The following is a 19,789-nucleotide window of genomic DNA, read 5'->3' on the forward strand; positions in this document are numbered from 1 at the left end:
CAAAAAAAAAAAAAAAAATACAGGATGAGTACTCTTTCAAACTATGAAGGTCATATAAAACAAATAAGAAAGGAAACTTGTCAAAAATTTGATTTGAGGTGATGAAAGATGATGACTAAATACAGTTTCCCAGGGAGCAAAAGTACTTTAATGAAAAAAAAAAAAACTAGTGAAATCCAAATAAGGTCAGCATTTCAGTTCATTGTTGTACTTAATTTCTTTGGTAAAATCTATCTTGATAATATAAGACTTTTACATGAAGAAAACCCAAGTCATGTGTTCCTGTGTACTAGAACTCTTTATCATTGCTACTTTTCTGAAAATTGAAATTTAACAGGTAAACTATAATCACAGCTGTATGTACTTTTAACTAAGAGTTTGTCTGGTTACAGGTACCTCCTCTTTCGTCAGTTCTATATGTAATTACTGTCTTCTCAGCCAGGACAGCACAAAATCCCTTATCCTTTTAGAGACTTTTTGCTTAGTTTTTTGTCTTTTTATCCTGTACAGCTTTATATATTATGCAAGTATCTGGAGGGAACAGTCAACTCAGTTTTGCACCTACTGTGCTTCGCTGGATTTTGCCTTCTTGGATTTTTAAGTTTGTCCATTTAGCTAAGTAAGACCCTCAAAACCCTGCAGGATTTTTTCTCCTTCAGCAGTGGACTTGTAGTTGAACAAAGTATAGATTCTCAACAATTTTTTTTTTTTTTTTGCTTCCAGGGTTATCTCTGGGGCCAGTGCCTGCACTATGAATCCACTGTTCCTGCTGGCCATCTTTTTTTTCCAGTGTTCTTGTTGCTGTTGTTGTTGGATAGGACAGAGAGAAACTGAGAGAAGAGGGGAAGGAGACAGGGAGGGGGAGAGAAATATAGACACTTGCAGACCAGCTTCACCACCTGTGAAGCAACTCCCCTGAAGGTAGGGAGTGGGGGCTTGAGCCCTGTCCCTGTGCTTCACTCTATATGGCTTAACCTGGTACTCTACAGTCTGGCCCCCAGATTTTCAACATTTGTTCTATACCTTCTATACTCAAAATCCATCCATGGTGGGGGTGAGGGGAGACAGCTGCAGACTCTTAGCTCATCTGTCTCTGAAATCTTAGCACTAGTACCATTGCTTATGCAACTTTCTAATGCCTGAAAAATAGACAATATACTACTCCTCATAAGTAAAAGATCTCTGGCCTGACTTCCGTAAATGAAACAAGTTTGCATGGCGGCTTCTGCTGATCACTAATGATAACAGCTTAAATTGTTTTACACTAAGAATAACTTGAACACAAACTCTTTTAAAAATAGTGATATGTTTCCTCTTGTCTTTATCATAAAGCTTTCCACCAAATAGCTGCATGTACTATAACTGGCACTATGAAAAACACTGGGGATATTTTTTTCTTTTTTTATTGTTTTTTAAATTTTTTATATTTATTTATTTTCCTTTTTGTTGCCCTTGTTGTTTAACATTGTTGTGGTTATTCATGTCGTTGTTGTTGGATAGGACAGAGAGAAATGGAGAGAGGAGGGGAAGACAGAGAGAGGGAGAGAAAGACACCTGTAGACCTGCTTTACCGCTTGTGAAGCCATTCCCCTGCAGGTGGGGAGCCTGCGGCTGGAACCGGGATTCTTATTTCGGTCCTTGTGCTTTGCGCCACGAGCATTTAAGCCGCTGCGCCACTGCCTAACTCCCATTTTTTCTTTTTTTAAATATTTTATTAATGAGATAGGAGGAGAGAAAGAACCAGACATCACTCTGGTACATGTGCTGCTGGTGATTGAACTCAGGACCTCATGCTTGAGAGTCCGATGCTTTATCCACTGTGCCACCTCCCGGACAACAAAAGCACTGGGAATATTTCAAAATCAAGTTATCTAATGATTATTTAGTAGACTAGTAAGTGGCTGTAAAAGAGTAAAATGATAATGTGGCACACCACATGATTAACTGTAAGAATAAAAATCATAAATAGAAAATGCCATTGTCTGTCTAGACAAAAGCAAATTGGCTACAGGGGGGTTAAATTTATTAAATATATATCAGAGGCTAGATGCTGTGACTGTATCATCCCATTATCTCCATTATATCTTTACAATAATCTTTATTTCTTTTTTTTTTTTCCCTCCAGGGTTATTGCTGGGCTCGGTGCCTGCACCATGAATCCACTGCTCCTGGAGGCCATTTTTTTTCCACCTTTTGTTGCCCTTGTTGTTGTAGCCTCGTTGTGGTTCTTCTTCTTCTAGCGTTTGCCCTTCTTCCGTAGCCAGTCAACAGGTCAGGTTGAAAGCTGTCAGGAACTGCTTGTTGCTGGCTTTGAAAGTGACTGGGATCCATGTGGATTCAGTCGGCTAGGAAGGATCATCAGTTTCCCCAATGAATGGGTACTCACGGGATGCACCACGAGAAGGTCGATCCAATGCATCCCCTCGTTGTGGTTATTATTATTAACATTGTTGATGTTGTTCGTTGTTGGATAGGACAGAGAGAAATGGAGAGAGAGGAGGGGAAGACAGAGAGGGGGAGAGAAAGACAGACACCTGCAGACCTGCTTCACCGCTTGTGAAGCGACTCCCCTGCAAGTGGGGAGCCGGGGTCTCTTACGCCAGTCCTTGTGCTTTGCATCATGTGTACTTACCCACTGTGCTACCACGGGACTCCCTTCTTTTCTTTTTCTTTCCCTCCCTCTTCCTTCCTTTCTCTTTTTTTTTATTTTTTATTTAAGAAGGGATTAATGAACAAAAACATAAGGTAGGAGTGGTACAACTCCACGCAATTCCCACCACCCAATCTCCATAACCTACCCCCTCCTATGATAGCTTTCCCACTCTCTATCCCTCTGGGAGCATGGACCCAGGGTCATTGAGGGTTGCAGAAGGTAGAAGGTCTGGCTTCTGTAATTGCTTCTTTATTTCTCTCTCTCTCCTTCTTTTTTCTTTCTTTCTTCCTTTCATGCAAAACACCAACTCTAGTCCAAGTTCTGATTTGTGTTTTACATTTTCTAATTATATTTAAAATACTAATTTTATATAAACCTATTTCATTTAATTCAAATCAAATCAAAACAAAACAGTTTGTGGTCCAAAATACATATGCACTCACTGTAGCTGGAAATCCCTACTTTAGAAAATTACTACTAAGATGTCTAACTTTATGGTCAGGACCTTCTTTGAAGAAACAAATAAGATAACATCAGGTGATCAGTTGCCCTGGGGTGAGGGAAGTAAGTACTGGCAGATTTTTTTTCAAATAAATATAAGAATAAATCAGGAAACATATGTGATATACTGGAAATGTTGCATTTTAAATTTTAATACTTACGGAATGATTAGTAAGCCTTGCTAATCATCTTGCTAAACATTTCTTAGCTATTGTACATTAGTCATTGGATTCAGTGCTCCTTCATGAAGGCTTTTTATGGAATATGTTTAAAAGTTATTTCTCTATAGTGTTCTGATAGGTTCCTTGTACTAATAGCATATATAAAATGCTTAGAATGGCGATGGAATGTGGAAAACATTTAGTTAATATTTGATGCCTTTTTTTCAGATATGAAATACTTGCTGCCTTTTTTTCAGATATGAAGTCTGAGATAGAAAAACACCACAGTACTGAAACTTCCATAAGTGAGAGGAGGGCTGGGAGAGGAAGGCTGGGCTTAAACCTAGGTTATGCCCATGTTACAGCAAGAGATAATCAGCCTGTCAATCTTAGTTGCTTTCTTTTATAATCTCTTATCTGTTGTAATACAATGAAGATTATTTTATAAAGTGAAAAAAATCTCATGGGGTGTTATTACTGTTTTCTCTATGAAAAATAAAACTTTGGCTTTATTTTAATTTTTTTTTTGGATTTTAAAATTTTTTTTTAAATTTATTTGTTATTGGATAGAGATAGAGAGAAATTGAGGGGGGGAGATAGAGAGGAAGAGAGACAGAGAGATTCCATTGAGCTATGGGGAGTTGGGCGGTAGTGCAGAGGGTTAAGCGCAGGTGGCGCAAAGCGCAAAAACCCGCATAAGGATCCTGGTTCCAGCCCCCAGCTCCCCACCTGCAGGGGAGTCGCTTCACAGGCTGTGAAGCAGTTCTGCAGGTGTCTATCTTTCTCTCCCTCTCTCTGTCTTCCCCTCCTCTCTCCATTTCTCTCTGTCCTATCCAACAACAACGACATGAATAACCACAACAATGTTAAACAACAAGGGCAACAAAAAGGAAAATAAATATAAAAAAATTTAAAAAACAATAAAAAAATATGTAATATATATGTTCTTATGACTGGACAATTGGCTTCCCAATAATAAGTGATATGACAAGAGAAGACCAAAGGGTCAATGTCTTTTATGTTCTAGTACCAGAAGTCTTACACTGTAGTTTGTCAAAAATTTACTGTTTATATAGATCAATCTGACTCATGTAAAATGAAAATATTCTACATAAGGATGAGCATGCACAAGAATTCACAGAAGCCATGTTGCAACGTAATTTTCCCTCAAAATCTGAAAGTTCATAAGATGGTATACTTTTAAGAAAACTGAAGGAAATAAATTTTAAATGAAATGATGACATGGAAAGAATTTGAAGGTGTAGAAAACATAATATATGTATATTTAATAGGAGCTCCTTTTAAAAAGAGGAATTTAAGGTGTGAACAAGTGTAATAAATTACAATTCATGAATATATTCACAAAAAATATAACTAGAGGCACAAAGTAAGCTAAAAAACTTCAAATAATCAGCACCATAACTCATATTGGTATTGTCACCAAAATTTAAGTATTAAACACACACACGAATTTCCAGGTCAAAGACCAATTTGCTAGAAAAACAATACTGTATTTCAAATATATTGACATGTTTTGTTTGGTAGGCATTTTTAACATGTTTTTTTTTTTTTGAAGATTTCATTATTTTATACCTCCCTCCACTTTTAAGACCTTTTTATGAAATTTAACTTATTTGCCATTATTTTGTGTCTAAAGTTATATTTCCTGAGCTTTTAGAGGGTACACATGATTTCCATTAACTTTTCTAGATGCTTTTTTTTTTCTGTTGTCATCATTTGTTCCACAGTGTGTCAGCTTAGTTTCCAGCATTTCCTGGCTGTCTTTCCCTTACCAACATTTATATAGAAAGTTCTTATTTCCTTTACTTTTATCTCCTTGCTCAATTTGTATTCTTTCGCCCAGATGTTTCTACTCAATGTAGAATTTTATCTTGAAGATGACTTTGGCATGTTAGTTCTGAGAGTTAATGGATCCCAGACTACTTCAGATCCTTCAGAACATACTGTAAACCCTTTGTACTCATCACTATGGAATTGAGAAAACCTCATTACTATTCATAAGTGGGGTTCCTTACCCCACCCTAACCAGTATGCATTCCCTGTCCCCACCCTCATTTCAACCAGAATCTTCAATCTTTTCACTCAGGCTTCTTTTTCTGCAAGATCTCACAGATCTTGGAGGGGTGTTTGTTTCTTTTTCCTCTTTCTCTGTCTATCTCTGTCTCTCTCTCTCTCTCTTGCTCAGTTTTTTTTTTTTAAGACAGGAAGGGAAGGAGAAGACATCACAGTAGAGAAGGAGAGACATCACAGTGCTGCTCCACTGCTCATGACTCTTCCTGTTAGTGTTCCCAAGTGGTAGACTGACACTCAAACCTGGGTCCTGCCAAATATTTAAGTGCACTCTTTAATGGATAAGCTGCCTCCTGTCATGAGGGTTATGAGTGGACAATCTTATTTCAGAGTTATGTAATTTATGAGATGCCTTAATGTTTCCCGTTCTTTCCTCCTCCACAGATATTACCAACATTTATTTGTGACTTGGTGATTGGCCTCCATTTCTTCATAGTAGTCATTCATGGGACTATCTAGTTAATTCATTCTGTTTCATCAGATACATACCATTTGCTTTTTTTCATTATTATTACTTCTATACTAGATATTTTAATACATTCTGCTTCTGAAGCATTTATGGAACTATACTTCACTATAATATACTTTGATACTAATATATAAAACACTGGTTTTTCTCACTAAGTGAACCCTTGTCGGATAGTATTTAGGTTAGAGCCATGAGGATACCAGCATTACAGAACTGCTTCTGGTACTATGTTTCATTCATCACATCACTCGCTGTATTGTAATATCTATCAGTCTGCTGAGTTTGGCTTTGTACATTTTATAAGTAGAAATATACAACTTTGTCCTCTTTTGAATCTGGCTTGTTTTTGTTTTCAACACTCATGAGCTAATTTTTATTGTAGGAGTCAGCACACTGACAATTTTTTTCTTTAAAATTTTATTAGACTATAGAGGCTTATTTGATTATATGTTATTTGTGGTGTTCTTAGCCTATATCAATATAGATAAGTATGAACAAAGACCATGCAACCCCCAAAACTGAGCATGTATACTGTTTTTTCATGAAGTACTTAGTCTACTCCCATTTTTTAGTGCAAACATGCAAACAGGAAAAGATTCACATTTTAATTACTTATCTAAGTCAATGAATAATTCTTCCTCAAGGATATATAGCTGTCTGTGTTGGTAGATGGTTTTCTTAATTATTTTTCTGTTTTCTATTAGCAATTTCGTAATGATTTATAAGATTATAGGGTAATAATTTCACACCTCAACCACAGCCTCTATGTTCTATGGCCCCCACTCCCCAATGACAACCACTATATTTTTCACAAAGTCTTAGAGATTTGGTCCTAATTTTTTTTTTTGTACTTTTTTTTTTTTGCCTCCAGGGTTATTGCTGGGGCTCAGAGCCTGTACCACAAATCCACTGCTCCTGGAGGCTATTTTTTCCCTTTTGTTGCCCATGGATTTTTTGTTTTGTTGTTGTTATTATTGTTGTTATTGATGTCATTGTTGTTGGGTAAGACAGAGAGAAATGGAGAGAAGAGGGGAAAACAGAGGAACAGTGAAAGATAGACACCTGCAGACCTGCTTCATTGCTCGTGAAGCGACCCACCTGTAGGTTGGGAACCCTGGGCTCAAACCCAGATCCTTAGCCAGTCCTTGAGCTTTGCACCATGTGCGCGTAACCCGCTGCATTACTGCCCAGCCTCCTGGTCCTAATTTTTTTTAGTTAGTTTATTCATTCCTATACTTCATATATGAGCAAAACTATCCAGTAGTTATCTCTCACTTCCTTACTTCACTTAGCATCATCAGTTCCAGTTCCATCCTTTTTGTCCTGAAGGACACAATATCATCTTTTAAAGTTGCACAGTAGTACTTCATTGAATATTTGCCTCATAATTTATCTAGTCATCTGTCAGTGAGCATTGGGTTTCTTCCACTCCTTATCAACTGTGAATAAAACAGCTTTGAGCTTTATGTATGTTTGTACATATCATACACAGGGTATTTTTGTTTCTTTGTATTAGTGTTTTCATATCATTTGGTTATATATGCCTAGGAGTGGTATTGTAGGATCATTGCTTGTGAAGCATTCCTCCTGAAGCCGGGGACTAGGGACTTGAACCTGAGTCCTTAAAGATATGTGTGACCTGTCAGATATGCCACAGCCCAGTCTGTACAGATTTTAAATCAATGCCTTTCAGACTGGAAGGTCCAAAGCTGGAAATTTTATAATTAGAACCAAGAAGGTGAGGTTATTTTTGTCCTGCTCATCAGAAACTTTAAGTTGTTTTCTTTATATTTCCATACTAGGAAGGTTCAGACTTCATTATCTTTATAGTTGAGTCCTGTTTCTTTATTTGTGACACCAATTCTGCATATTCACCAAGATGTCAGCTGGTTTCTCTGTCACATCTTGTTGTTTAAATGAGGGCAAATGAGTGTTGATTAATACTTTTTTTATTCACTTATTTAAAAAAAATATTTATTTTCCCTTTTGTTGCCCTTGTTTTATTGATGTAGTTATTATTGTTGTTAATGATGGTGTCATCATTGGATAGGACAGAGAGAAATGGAGAGAGGAGGGGAAGACGGGGAGAGAAAGGTAAGACACCTGCAGACCTGCTTCACCACTTGTGAAGCAACTCCCCAATAGGTGGAGAGCTGGGGCCTCAAACCGGGATCATTATGCTGGTCCTTGCGCTTTGCACCACATGTGCTTAACCCGCTGCGCTACTGCTCAACTTCCTTGATTCATACTTTTCAAGACTTTCAATTTTCATTGATTTCCTACTTTCTTTTAAGTATCACCTGATTGGCATATTAACTTTGATTTTTAGTCATTTTTGTATTATTGTGCATTTGCTTACAGCCTGGCATAGCCCCCAAATTTATCAAGTTTTCATCAAGCATATGGTTTGAGGACCTTTCAGTTTCAATTTTCAGTTTAACCTCTCTAGATTGCTCTATTTAAAAAAAAAAAAAAAGGAAAAATGCTAAATACATTTTCCCACAAAATAACCCTTGCTTGAGTAAAGGCCAGATTTGTTTGCTTATTGATATCTTGCTTGCCTCTAATTTAAAGATAGTTAGAGGTCCTTAAGTTATTATCACTAGTGTTTTTAGGTCTCTTCATCCTCGTAGATCTTTAGCTTTTTATTTTTATTTTTTATTTTATTTTATTTTTATTATTATTATTATTTGGTCTCCAGGGTTATTGTTGGGGCTTGGAGCTTGCACTACGCATCCACTGCTCCTGGAGGCTATTTTTTCCCTTTTGTTGCCCTTGTTGTTTATCGTTGTTGTTATTATTATTATTGCTGTCATTGTTGCTGGATAGGACAGAGAGAAATAGAGAGAGGAGGCGAAGACAGAGACGGAGAGAGAAAGACAGACACCTGCAAACCTGCTTCACTGCTCGTGATGACCCACCTGCAGGTGGGGAGCCTGGGGCTCGAACCGAACCAGGATCCTTACTCCGGTCCTTGAGCTTTGTGCCATGTGCACTTAACCCTCCCAGTCCCCAGATCTTTATCTTTTAATCACATTAAGACTATGAGGCCATCCATTTTGCTTCTCAGATATTTGGGGGTTAGCTTTATACCTGTCAGTCTTATGCACCTTCCTATGTCAATATTGTGTCTGAGAATCTGGCTATGTTTTGTCATCCTACTCTCACACAATTATCAAAAGTTTTGTTGTTTCTCTGTATCACAGCCATAGCCTTATCCTAATACAAGCCCTGACTCTCTGAATGTGCAGATACCTTGAACAAAAATTGTGGTGCTATAAACCAAAATATGTTGAGAAAACAGAAAAATTAGAAATTATTTGAATTCATAATGACAGGGTTCAATTAATTTAGAAGCAATAAATGAAAAGGGGGTAGATAGCATAATGATTATGCAAAGAGACTGTCATACCTGAGGCTCCAAGTCCCAGGTTAATATTCTCCTGTACAATAAGCCTGAGCTGAGCAGTGTTCTGATTAAAAAAAAGAAGCTGGGAGTCGGGCTGTAGCGCAGCGGGTTAAGCGCAGGTGGCGCAAAGCACAAGGACCGGCATAAGGATCCCGGTTCGAACCCCGGCTCCCCACCTGCAGGGGAGTTGCTTCACAGGCGGTGAAGCAGGTCTGCAGGTGTCTATCTTTCTCTCCCCCTCTCTGTCTTCCCCTCCTCTCCGTTTCTCTCTGTCCTATCCACCAACGACGACAACAACAATAATAACTACAACAATAAAACAACAAGGGCAACAAAAGGGAATAAATAAATAAAATAAAATATTAAAAAAGCTATAAATATTTGTAGATAGATAATCACATTACCCATAACTTTTAAATGTGCCCTATTATTTATTGCTCATATTTGACTGCTCTCTTTCCAATTTCATGCATGCCATAAATACATTAAAAACATTTTTCTTCATAATCTATGTAATCTGATGTCTTACATAGAGTGAATAAACTCTTACTAATGATAATGATTATGACAGCATATATGTGCTCACTAGTTCGTTTTATTCTAAGTTTGCTTTATTTTTGTTCCTGCTTTATTAAGGCACAAGAATTTTGGCAAGTAATTGAGAAGAATATTTGCTACTGAATTATATACAGTTACATCAAAGGTCATAATTAAACATGAATAATATAATTTACAAAGCCATCTCTTTGGAATCCCATTTCCTATATGAATAGTGGGGGGGGGGGGAAAGCTGAGCTGTAAATTGAGGCAATGCCATGTGTTTTATTTCCAACTGCCTTGTCTTTCATTTTGATCTTTTGTGATTCATTTGGCTTATGCAAATAATTCTAAATCTTTCCCTTTGTAATCATAGATATGTGTTTGAATGCTTGCTCCTGTGTAATTTACCTTCAACACTTATCTTTCAAAGCACAGGCACAATATTTTAGTTCACATAACAATGTGGGAGATAATACATATCACATACCTTGACACAGTATCTTTTCCTCTTAATTCATTGTTAAGGAAACATCTACTGGTGCCTTGTCTTTGATAAATTTATTAGCAAAATATAATAAAACTATATTAATTTTAGTGAACTGAATAGTGAAGTCTCATTTAGCCTTTTGTTTCTTTCCAAAAAAATCCAAACATTTCACTCAGTTTCCTGTAACAAGGGTAGGGAAAACCATTTACCTTGAAAAAATCTAAGTATTACTTTAATTATGATATGAATTAATAAACATATTTTAATTTCTCAGGATGAGAGAGACCCAGATAAAGAAGATGAACTGGACATTAAACGAAGTCTTTTATACCGAGACCCTGCCTACGACAGTGACCCAGAGTATAGGTAAGGCCTTCACTTATACTTGTATATAGCTGTTTTTCATAGTCTAAAAGTAACCTGATTTAGAAAGTCTGCTGAATTTGATGGGAATTTAGAGTTAATAATAGTTATATGTTGGTAATTATTATAACTATCTAAAACGCTATTTTAAATATTTACATTACTGAAAACTTTAAGGACAGCAAGTGTAGTCAACTAATGGTGATGTCCTTCATCCTGTCTACAACTGTAATATGTTTCACTGTCTTTTTGAATCTACGTGTCTGTGAGTTCATTCAGGATATTTTAATACAAATGACATCCCCCATATTACTCGACCATGTTATAACATTAAGTAGTTCAGGGTAAACTTTAATTATATACACAGATAACTAAATTTTTATAACCCCTCCTTTCTCAATTTCTCTCTGTGCTATCCAACAACAAAAATGGAAAAAATGGCTACCAGAAACAGTGGATTCATAGTGCAGTCACCAAGCCCCAGCAATAAACCTGGAAGCAAAAAAGAAAAAGGGGTTATAAAAATTTAGTTATCTGTGTATATAATTAAAGTTTACCCTGAACTACTTAATGTTATAACATTGGCTACTATATGACTTTTTCAACTTTCCTAAGTTCACTAATGAAAAAAACGTAAGAAAAAGTAAACAAAATAAAAAAAGACCTCTGAGAACAGGTGAAATAACTCACAGGATAAGAAGCTGGTTTGCCATATACGCAGTCCAGGTTCAAATCTGGCCCCCACTGTATTGAAGGAAGCATTGGTGCTGTAATCTCTTTTACTGTCTCTTTCTTTCTCTGCCTCTTCCTCTCTGTATCTCTCTAAAAGAAAAAAAATTCATATAATGAAAATGCACTACTGTCTTTGGACCCAGTCCTCTGATCTTGCCCCTGGTAAACTTATCTATGGTTAGAGAGCAGGGTTCGAAACAAAGGGGACTCCAGTGCCTAGTGTTGGGCAAAGTGTGCTAACATTTTGAAGAGGTGTGAAATCCTACTCCTAAAATGTCAGTTATTTTGGAAAACAGAATTTCCTCAATGAAAACCAAACAGAAGTAAGCTTTGTTATATTGTCCCAGTTTTGAATTATCTATAGGTAATTATTAGATTTGAATCTTGTTTTGTTATCCTCTTAATTGGCTTTTTCATTATACCCATGTTGAAAATTGTAATTTATTTTTCCTGCCGTACACTATACTATTTTATGCATATTCCACAATTTTATTTGTTCTACTATGCATGAGTACTTAGGTTGCTTCTGATTTTTAACCATTATTAAGACAGTTATGCACATTTTTCACATGCTTATATATGTGTAAGAATTTTATTGAGGTAACTAGGAGTCATCTTACCACTTACTGGGCCATGTCAAAAAAATTTTTAAGACTGATTGTTTGATCAAAAGCTAGTTCAAATTACATGACCCAGTCTCAATTTCTATAGTTCCTATATTCATAGGGTTATCAAGAGCTATTGATATATACAATACCTAGTAGTTTAGTGCCTCACACTTAGTCATGTCTATGGGCAAGGCAGCCATTATATTATATATTTTCTCTTGATTTATAAAACAAGGCTGCAAAACTACAGTTATTGAAGCGGAGACCCAACAGTTAACTAAACTGCCTGTTGTTCCACAGATATAAAAGATTGAACTGGGAGGACAAGGTAGATAGCATAATGCTTATGCAAAGAGACTTTCATGCCTGAAGTTCCAAAGTCCTAGGTTCAGTCCCCACCACCACCATAAGCCAGAGCTGAATAGTGCTTTGGTTTAAGAAAAAAAAAAAAAAAAGCTTAACTGGAATTTAGTTTCTGGTTTGCCAGATATGGCACTCTTACTGGACATATAACACCATCAATCCTCTACTTTTTGTGATACCACAGTTATTTGCTTTTACTCTCTTCTTTTTGAATATATTTTTTTTTACTTATTAGGGGATTAATGTTTTACAGTCCACAGCAAATAAAATAGTTTGTATATGCATAACATTTCTCAGATTTCCATATAACAATACAACCCCCCACAAGGTCCTCTATCATCCTTTTCCAGGACCTGTACTCTCCCCCCCCCCACCCCAAAGTCTTTTATTTTGGTGCAATACATCAACTCCAGTTCAGGTTCTACTTGTGTTTTCTTTTCTGATATTCTTTTTGAATCTTAATGTTTGTTTGTGTGTATATGTGTGATTGTTTCATTACCAAAGGACAGTTATTTTATAATTATTTTATTCTTCAAAATCACAGGTCTTACTTTGTGGCTTTTTTTTCTCATAGTCTGAGCAGACTGCCATATATCCATAAAATAAAGATTTCGATAAAGATTTAATTTGGAGGTTAAGCAAACATGGTGCAAAGTGCAAGGACAAGCATAAGGATCCTGGTTCAAGCCCCTGGCTCCTCACCTGCTGGGGGGTCACTTCATAGGTGGTGAAGCAGGTCTGCAGGTGCCTGTCTTTCTCTCCCCCTCTATGTTTCCCCTCCTCTCTATCCTATCCAACAACAGTAATGACAACAACAATAATAATAACAACAAAGGGAACAAAATGGAGAAGATGGCTCCCAGGAGCAGTGGATTCGTAGTGCAGGCACCAAGCCCTTTTTCTCATTTATTGATGTGGTGGATCACATTGATTGATTTATGTATATTAAAAAAACCTTGCATCCCTGGAATAAATCCCACATGGCCATGATGAATAATCTTTTTAATATACTGATGTATCCATTTGGCTAGAATTTTGTTCAATATTTTAGTGTATCTGTTTATATTCCAGTACCAAGCAGTTTTGATTACAATGGCCCTATAATACAATTTGAGATCTGGGAGTGTGATGCCTCCAGTTCTGTTCTTTCTTCTCAAGATTGTTTTGGCAATTCTAGGTCTTTTCTGGTTCCAGATAAACATTTGTAGCTTTTGTTATATTCTCCTAAAAGAAAAGTGGTTGGGATCTTAATGAGAACTGCATTAAATTTGTATATAGCTCTGGGTAGTATATTCATCTTAATGATGTTAATTCTTCAACCCATGCACATGGAATATCTTTCCACTTCTTTGTGTCCTTTTCTATCTCCTTGAGTAGTGACTTATGATTTTCAGTATAAAGGTCTTTCACTTCTTTGGTTAGGTTTATTCCTAGGTATTTTATTATTTTTGTTGCTATAGTGAAAGGAATTGGTTTCTGGATTTCATCTTCTTCCAACTTCGTGTTTGCATAAAGGAATGCCACTGACTTTTGAATGTTAATTTTGTAGCCTAACACCTTACTGTATTGCCTGATAATTTCCAAAAGCTTCCTACTGGATTTTTTAGGTTTTTCTATGTATACTATCATCTTCAAGCAGGAAGAGTTTGACTTCTTCTCTTCCAATCTGTACCCCTTTAATTCCTTGCTCCTACCTGATTGCTATGGCAAGAACTTCCAACACTATGTTGAATAGTAATGGTGATAGTGGGCAGCCCTGTCTAGTACCTGGTCTGAAGGAAAATGCTTCCAGTTTTTCACCATTAAGTATGATGTTGGCTGTAAGTATGATGTTGGCTGTAGGTTTCCTATATACGGGTTCCACTTGAGGAACTTTCCATCTATCCTCATTTTTTGTAGCATTTTGATCATAAAGGGATGTTGGATTTTGTCAAAGGCTTTCTCTGCATCTATTGATATAACCATAATGTTTTTGGTCTTGTGTTTGATGTGGTGGATCATGTTGATTGATTTACATATATGAAACCAACCTTGTATCCCTGGGATAAATCCCACTTGGTCATGATGAACAATCTTTTTAATATACTGTTGTATCTGGTTGGCTAGAATTTTGTTCTATGTTTTACCATCTATGTTCATCAGAGATATCAGTCTGTAATTTTCTTTTTTTTTTTTTTATTGTATCCCTGTCTGTTTTTGGTATCAGAGTGATGCTGGCTTCATAGAAGCTGGGAGTATTCCTGTGTCTTCAATCTTCTGGAAGACTTTTAAAAGTAGAGGTATTAACTCTTCCTTGAAGGTTTTGTAGAAGTCATTTGTAAAACCATATGGTCCAGGACTTTTATTCTTGGAAAGGTTTTTGATAACTGTTTCAATTTTGTTGGCTGTGATGGGCCTGTACATATTATCTAGCTCCTCTTCATTTAATTTTGGAAGTTTGTAGGTATCTAGGAAATTGTCCATTTTTTCCAGGCTCTCTAACTTGGTGGCATATAGTTGTTCATAGAAACCTTTCATGATATATGTTGAATTTCTGTGGTGTCTGTTGTGTTATCTCCTTTCATTTACTATCTGATTTATTTGGGTTTTCTCCCTTTTTTGTTTTGTGACTCTGGCTAATGGTTTGATGATTTTGTTTACACTTTCAAGAACCAACATTTACTTTCGTTGATCTTTTGTATGGTTTTCTTATTTTCAATATTCTTTATTTGTGCCCTAACTTTAGTTATTTCTGTCATTCTGATTGCTTTAGGGTTCCTTTGTTCTTTTTCTTCTAAGTCTTTAAGGTGTGCAATCAGGTTGTTTATTTGAGCTTTTTCTTACTTCCTAATGTGTGCTGTATGGCTATGAACTTCCCTCTCAGTACCGCCTTAGCTGTGTGTCCCAAATATTTTGATAGCTTGTGTCTTCATTTTTATTGAACTCTTGAAACATTTTGATTTCTTCCTTTCCTCTTTGACTCAGTAGTTGTTAAGTGGTGTACTGTTGAGTTTCCATTTTTTGGTACTTTTCCTATTTTTTTTTTGTTTGTTTATTGCTAAGTGTTAACTTAATTCCACTGTGGTCTGAGAAGATGCTTTGGGTGATTTCAATTCCCCTGAATTTGCTAATGTTGTCTTTGTGGCCTAACATATGGTCTATCCTTGAGAATGACTCAGATGTACTTGAATAAAATGTCCAATAGTTCTAGTTTATATATCTCTTCATTTATCTCCCTTTTTTCTTTATTGATTTCCTGTCTGGATGATCTGTCAAATTGAGAGAGTGGGGTGTTGAAGTCCCCTACTATTACTGTGTTGCTGTTAATATATTATTGTAGATCTTTCAGTAGATGTTTGATGTATTCAAATGGCCTCCCATTGGGTGAATAGATGCTAAGAATTTTTAAGACCTCTTGTATGACTCTTCCTCTGAGCATTATGTAATGTCTATCCCTATCTTTTAAAACTTTATTTATTTTAAGGTCTATAATATCAGATATGAGAATAGCTATCCCTCCCTTTTTGTGGTCCATTGTCTTTTATGATAGTTTTCTATCCTTTCAATTTGAATCTGTGTTTGTTGAGTTAGGAGGGCTTTCTGCAGACAGGTTATGGTTGAGTTGTGTTTTCTGATCCATCTTCCATCTTTTAATAGGCGAATTCAGGCCATTGACAATTGTTATTAGAGAATGAAGATGTTTTAATGCCAATAGAGTGTTCTCATATATGGCATATTTATGGTACTCTGATTGTATATAGGAGACCTTTCAGAATGTCTTTCAGGGCAGGCTTGGTGATAGTTGATTCCTTCAACTGTTGCTTGTCTGAGGTTTTTTTTTTCCTCCATCTAGTTTGAATGACAGTTTAGCAGGATACACTAGTCTTGGTTGAAAGCCTTTCTCATTGAACACTCAATAAATATCTTGCCACTCCTTTCTGTCCTTTAGTGTCTTTGTGGAGAATCTGTTGCATCTGCTGCTAGTATTACGTGTTTTCCTCTGTAAATTGTAAGAAAGTGAGTTTATTGAACAAATTTCTTTAAAGTTCTCCATTTCAGAGCCAAAGCTGCCACAGGTGAGGGGAAGTTAAGGAACCCCCCTCCCTTACCAGGGCCAACTGAAGGGTTTAGGAAAATATTTTCAGGTTTACAAGGGGGATGCTTAAACCCAGGTAGGTACCATAGGGTTGTTAAGTGGTGGTTTACCCTGCTTGTGGAGAGGCTGGCATTCCAGAGATTTTTATTACCCTTTTGTTTGAAGAGGCTGGAATTCCAGAGATTACTACCTTTTCGTTTAGCCTATATATACAGGATGTGAATGTTTACCCATGCACCATGCTGCAAGAGGGGACACTGTCTGGTTAACCACTGATCCCCTTAGATAAGAATGAACCTTAGATAAGAATGAATGCCTCCATCTCAGAGGATATAAGAGATCCTAGTTTTTAGGGCTAATTCATTGGGGAAACTGACGATCCTTCCTAGCCGACTGAATCCACATGGATCCCAGTCACTTTCAAAGCCAGCAACAAGCAGCTCCTGAAAGCTTTCAACCTGACCTGTTGACTGGCTACGGAAGAAGGGCAAACGCTAGAAGAAGAAGGGCTAAACAGTTTACAAGCTATGGGGCTTTTTGGCATTCCGGCTTGTGAGCTTCTCAGTTGATACCCTCCTGTGTGTCTACCCCTCAGCTGTGCCCCCTGTGTCTTTACCTGTGTAAGTTTGTGTCTTTTTACTGACTATTCTATGTGCTTGTGTGAATAAATACTTCAACTTAATCTATTTCTTGTGTTGGCCTCAGTTTGTTTTGGTTTGTAATGGGTATGGTCTGAAGCAAAATTTTAACATAATGACTCTTGATTTTTGTCTTGCAACCCTCAGAATCCTTCTTTTATCCTTATTCCTTTCCATTCCAAATATGATGTGTCTTGGTGTCTTTAAGTCTGGATCAATTGTTTGGGACCCTCTGGGCTTCTTGAACCTTTATGTCTTTTATGTTGTCTAGACTGGAGAAGTTCTCAGCTATTATGTCCTGTAGAATGCTTTCTTCCCTTCCCTCTTTTTCTTCCTCTGATAAGCAAGTAATGAATATATATTATTTCTTTTGAAGTCATCCCACGTCTCTGTTTTCAGTATCTCTTAATCTCTTTTGAGCTTTCTTCTTAGTTTCCTCAAATTTATCCTTGATCTTACTAATTCTACTTTCCGACTCATTTATTCTCTCTCCCCTCTGTTTTTTTCTGTAGCTCAGCTATTTTGTTACCCTTTTCTGATACTGTACTAGTTTGTTCAGCTAGTTGTGCTCTTAGTTCAGCTATTTCGGCTTTCAGCTCTCTGATTACCTTGAGATAGTTAGTGTTTTCTTTCAGAGTCTCATTTGTTATTTCCCCATTTCTGATGACTTTACTTGCAAACTCTTTCCTCATTCCTGTAACTAACTTCTCAGTTAGCCTTTGGTGTTAACCTCATTCTTCTGTACTTCTACCTTTGGGGGCTTTTAGCTGAGATTTTTGTCCTGGTTCATTTCTCCAATGTTTCTTCTTGGTTTAACCATTGTATATAATGTGTTATGAGGTCCCTCTCTCTGTACTTTTCAGTCTACTGATCACTCTTGCCTGAATTGACTTGTGTCTAAGTAAGGTACATAAAGAGTTCACAGTTGTAGAAATTAACAGTTGTTTCAATATTATCTCAACCCCTGAATTGAAGCACAGTGGCTGTTAAAGTCTCTTTTGTTCTTTTTCTTCACTGTAGGCTATGGGAGCCTGAGGGCTTTTTAACTATAAGTAGGGTTTTTAGCTTAATCACTCACTCCTAACCACAAGAGATAAATTAGGGTGGGGGAGAGATAGCACAGTGGTTATGCAAAGATACTCCCTTTCCCCAAGGATCCAAATCCCCAGGCTCAGTTCAGCTGCTCTTCCAGAAGCTAGAGCCAAGCTATCAATACTACTTTGCCCTATGAGATTCCAAACAAATCCCATTTATACTCTGTGGGTTCTGTGGCAATTATTCACTGTGTCTTTCAGTTCATCAGAAGAACAATGTGGAAAGGCTCTCACTATACAGCCCCACATCCAGTCTTTGGGGTATAGATCTTCTCCTGAGTTTCCTGGCCAGTTCTCTTCCCCCCATGTCATGATAGGGCCTCCTGGCTGATGTTCCATTATCCTAGGGGCAGTAGCAGTGAAGACTCACAGTTGCATTTGGTGAAACTTAGTTGCTTTCAGCAGTCTTTTTATTGGTAAAACTCAACTGGCTAACTGCCAGACTGTTACTAGCTGCTCAGGAGTAGATATGGGCTATAGCCCTAGGAATCCCTCCTTAGGCTTCTCTCTGTCCATGAGCCACACGTGTTTTGCACTCATTGGTGATTTGGTGGGTTCCCAAAGTAGTTCTAACCCTGTCTTGTTGCAGTTCTAGGTGATTTCTTTTGGTATTTCTAGTTGACTGGGGTGAGGAGAGGAGAGGAGAGGAGGGAAACTCAGCTGCTGCTACTCTGTAGCCTTTCCCCTGGAAATTCCCAGTTCAGCTCCCAGAATTCTCAGCAGCTCCAAGGGAACAGCCTCTCTCTTCTTCCTTCAGAGATTTCTTAAACTGACTACTGCAGACCCAACTTCCTGTCCCTCAAATCACACTCACATCCAGCGGAAGTAACAGTGGAAGGTGGTGCTGAGTGGTCACTGTTCTGGGGTGTCAGCACTACTACTTCTAATTTAGCTCCACCCTTGTTTTTAACCATTTAAATACTTTTTTCAATTTCTTTTCTTTTTTTTTAGCTCATTTCAACGGCCACGTGGCACTCTCCATTTGGATGATGGTGAATACTGGTCCAACAGGGCAGTCTCTTGTAAAGGAAAATCCCATCGACCCATCTTTGAGAACACCATGGATAAACTGTACAGGAACTTATATAAGAAGGCCTGCAGTTCTGTTTCTCATACACAGGAAAGCTTTTGAGAACCATCCATGAAAGCATGAATGTCCATGTCAACTTGTCAATGAAAAAGATTGATGTGATGAGCTATTATCTGTACTCTTATTTTTTCATTAGGTATTTTGGTTGAATATAGTAGTGAGACTTAAATAATTTCATGGCTTTAAATGACAAATTATAAAAGACAAACTTTATTCTTTTACCACAGAAGAGAACACTGTTTTAAAATCCTTTCTCTGCAACCTAATAACAACTTCTACTTAGAAAGGAGTTTCTTATATATGCATTTTATATCACCAACAACAGTATCCAAGTATCAGTTCTGTCATCAAATATTCTTCCGTAGTTACCTTCTTGTATCATTTATTAGCTGCTTAACTGATAATCTTGTCTGGTTAAGATTTAATTAATACCAGATTACTTTTGTTGACAATAAGCAAAATGACAGTTTTCAGAAATTAGTTTCCCAAGAGTTTAAAACTTGTTTAAACTGGGG

General features: G+C 37.0%; 1 protein-coding gene across 3 annotated transcripts in view; it reads left to right on the forward strand.

Moving 5' to 3' along the window:
- SPATA6 (spermatogenesis associated 6) overlaps window positions 1-19,379 on the forward strand; it is a 113,983-nt gene extending 94,604 nt beyond the window's left edge. For all 3 annotated transcript variants that reach the window (XM_016187358.2, XM_007521335.3, XM_007521337.3), the window contains 2 exons: window positions 10,586-10,677; window positions 19,136-19,379. In XM_016187358.2, the coding sequence (XP_016042844.1) occupies window positions 10,586-10,677; window positions 19,136-19,316 (273 nt within the window). In that variant the 3' untranslated portion in view covers window positions 19,317-19,379. The remainder of the gene's footprint in view (window positions 1-10,585; window positions 10,678-19,135) is intronic.
- Window positions 19,380-19,789: the final 410 nt, after the last annotated feature.

The sequence above is a fragment of the Erinaceus europaeus genome, chromosome 13 (genome assembly GCF_950295315.1).
Source record: "Erinaceus europaeus chromosome 13, mEriEur2.1, whole genome shotgun sequence".
Classification (NCBI taxonomy): Eukaryota; Metazoa; Chordata; class Mammalia; order Eulipotyphla; family Erinaceidae; genus Erinaceus; species Erinaceus europaeus.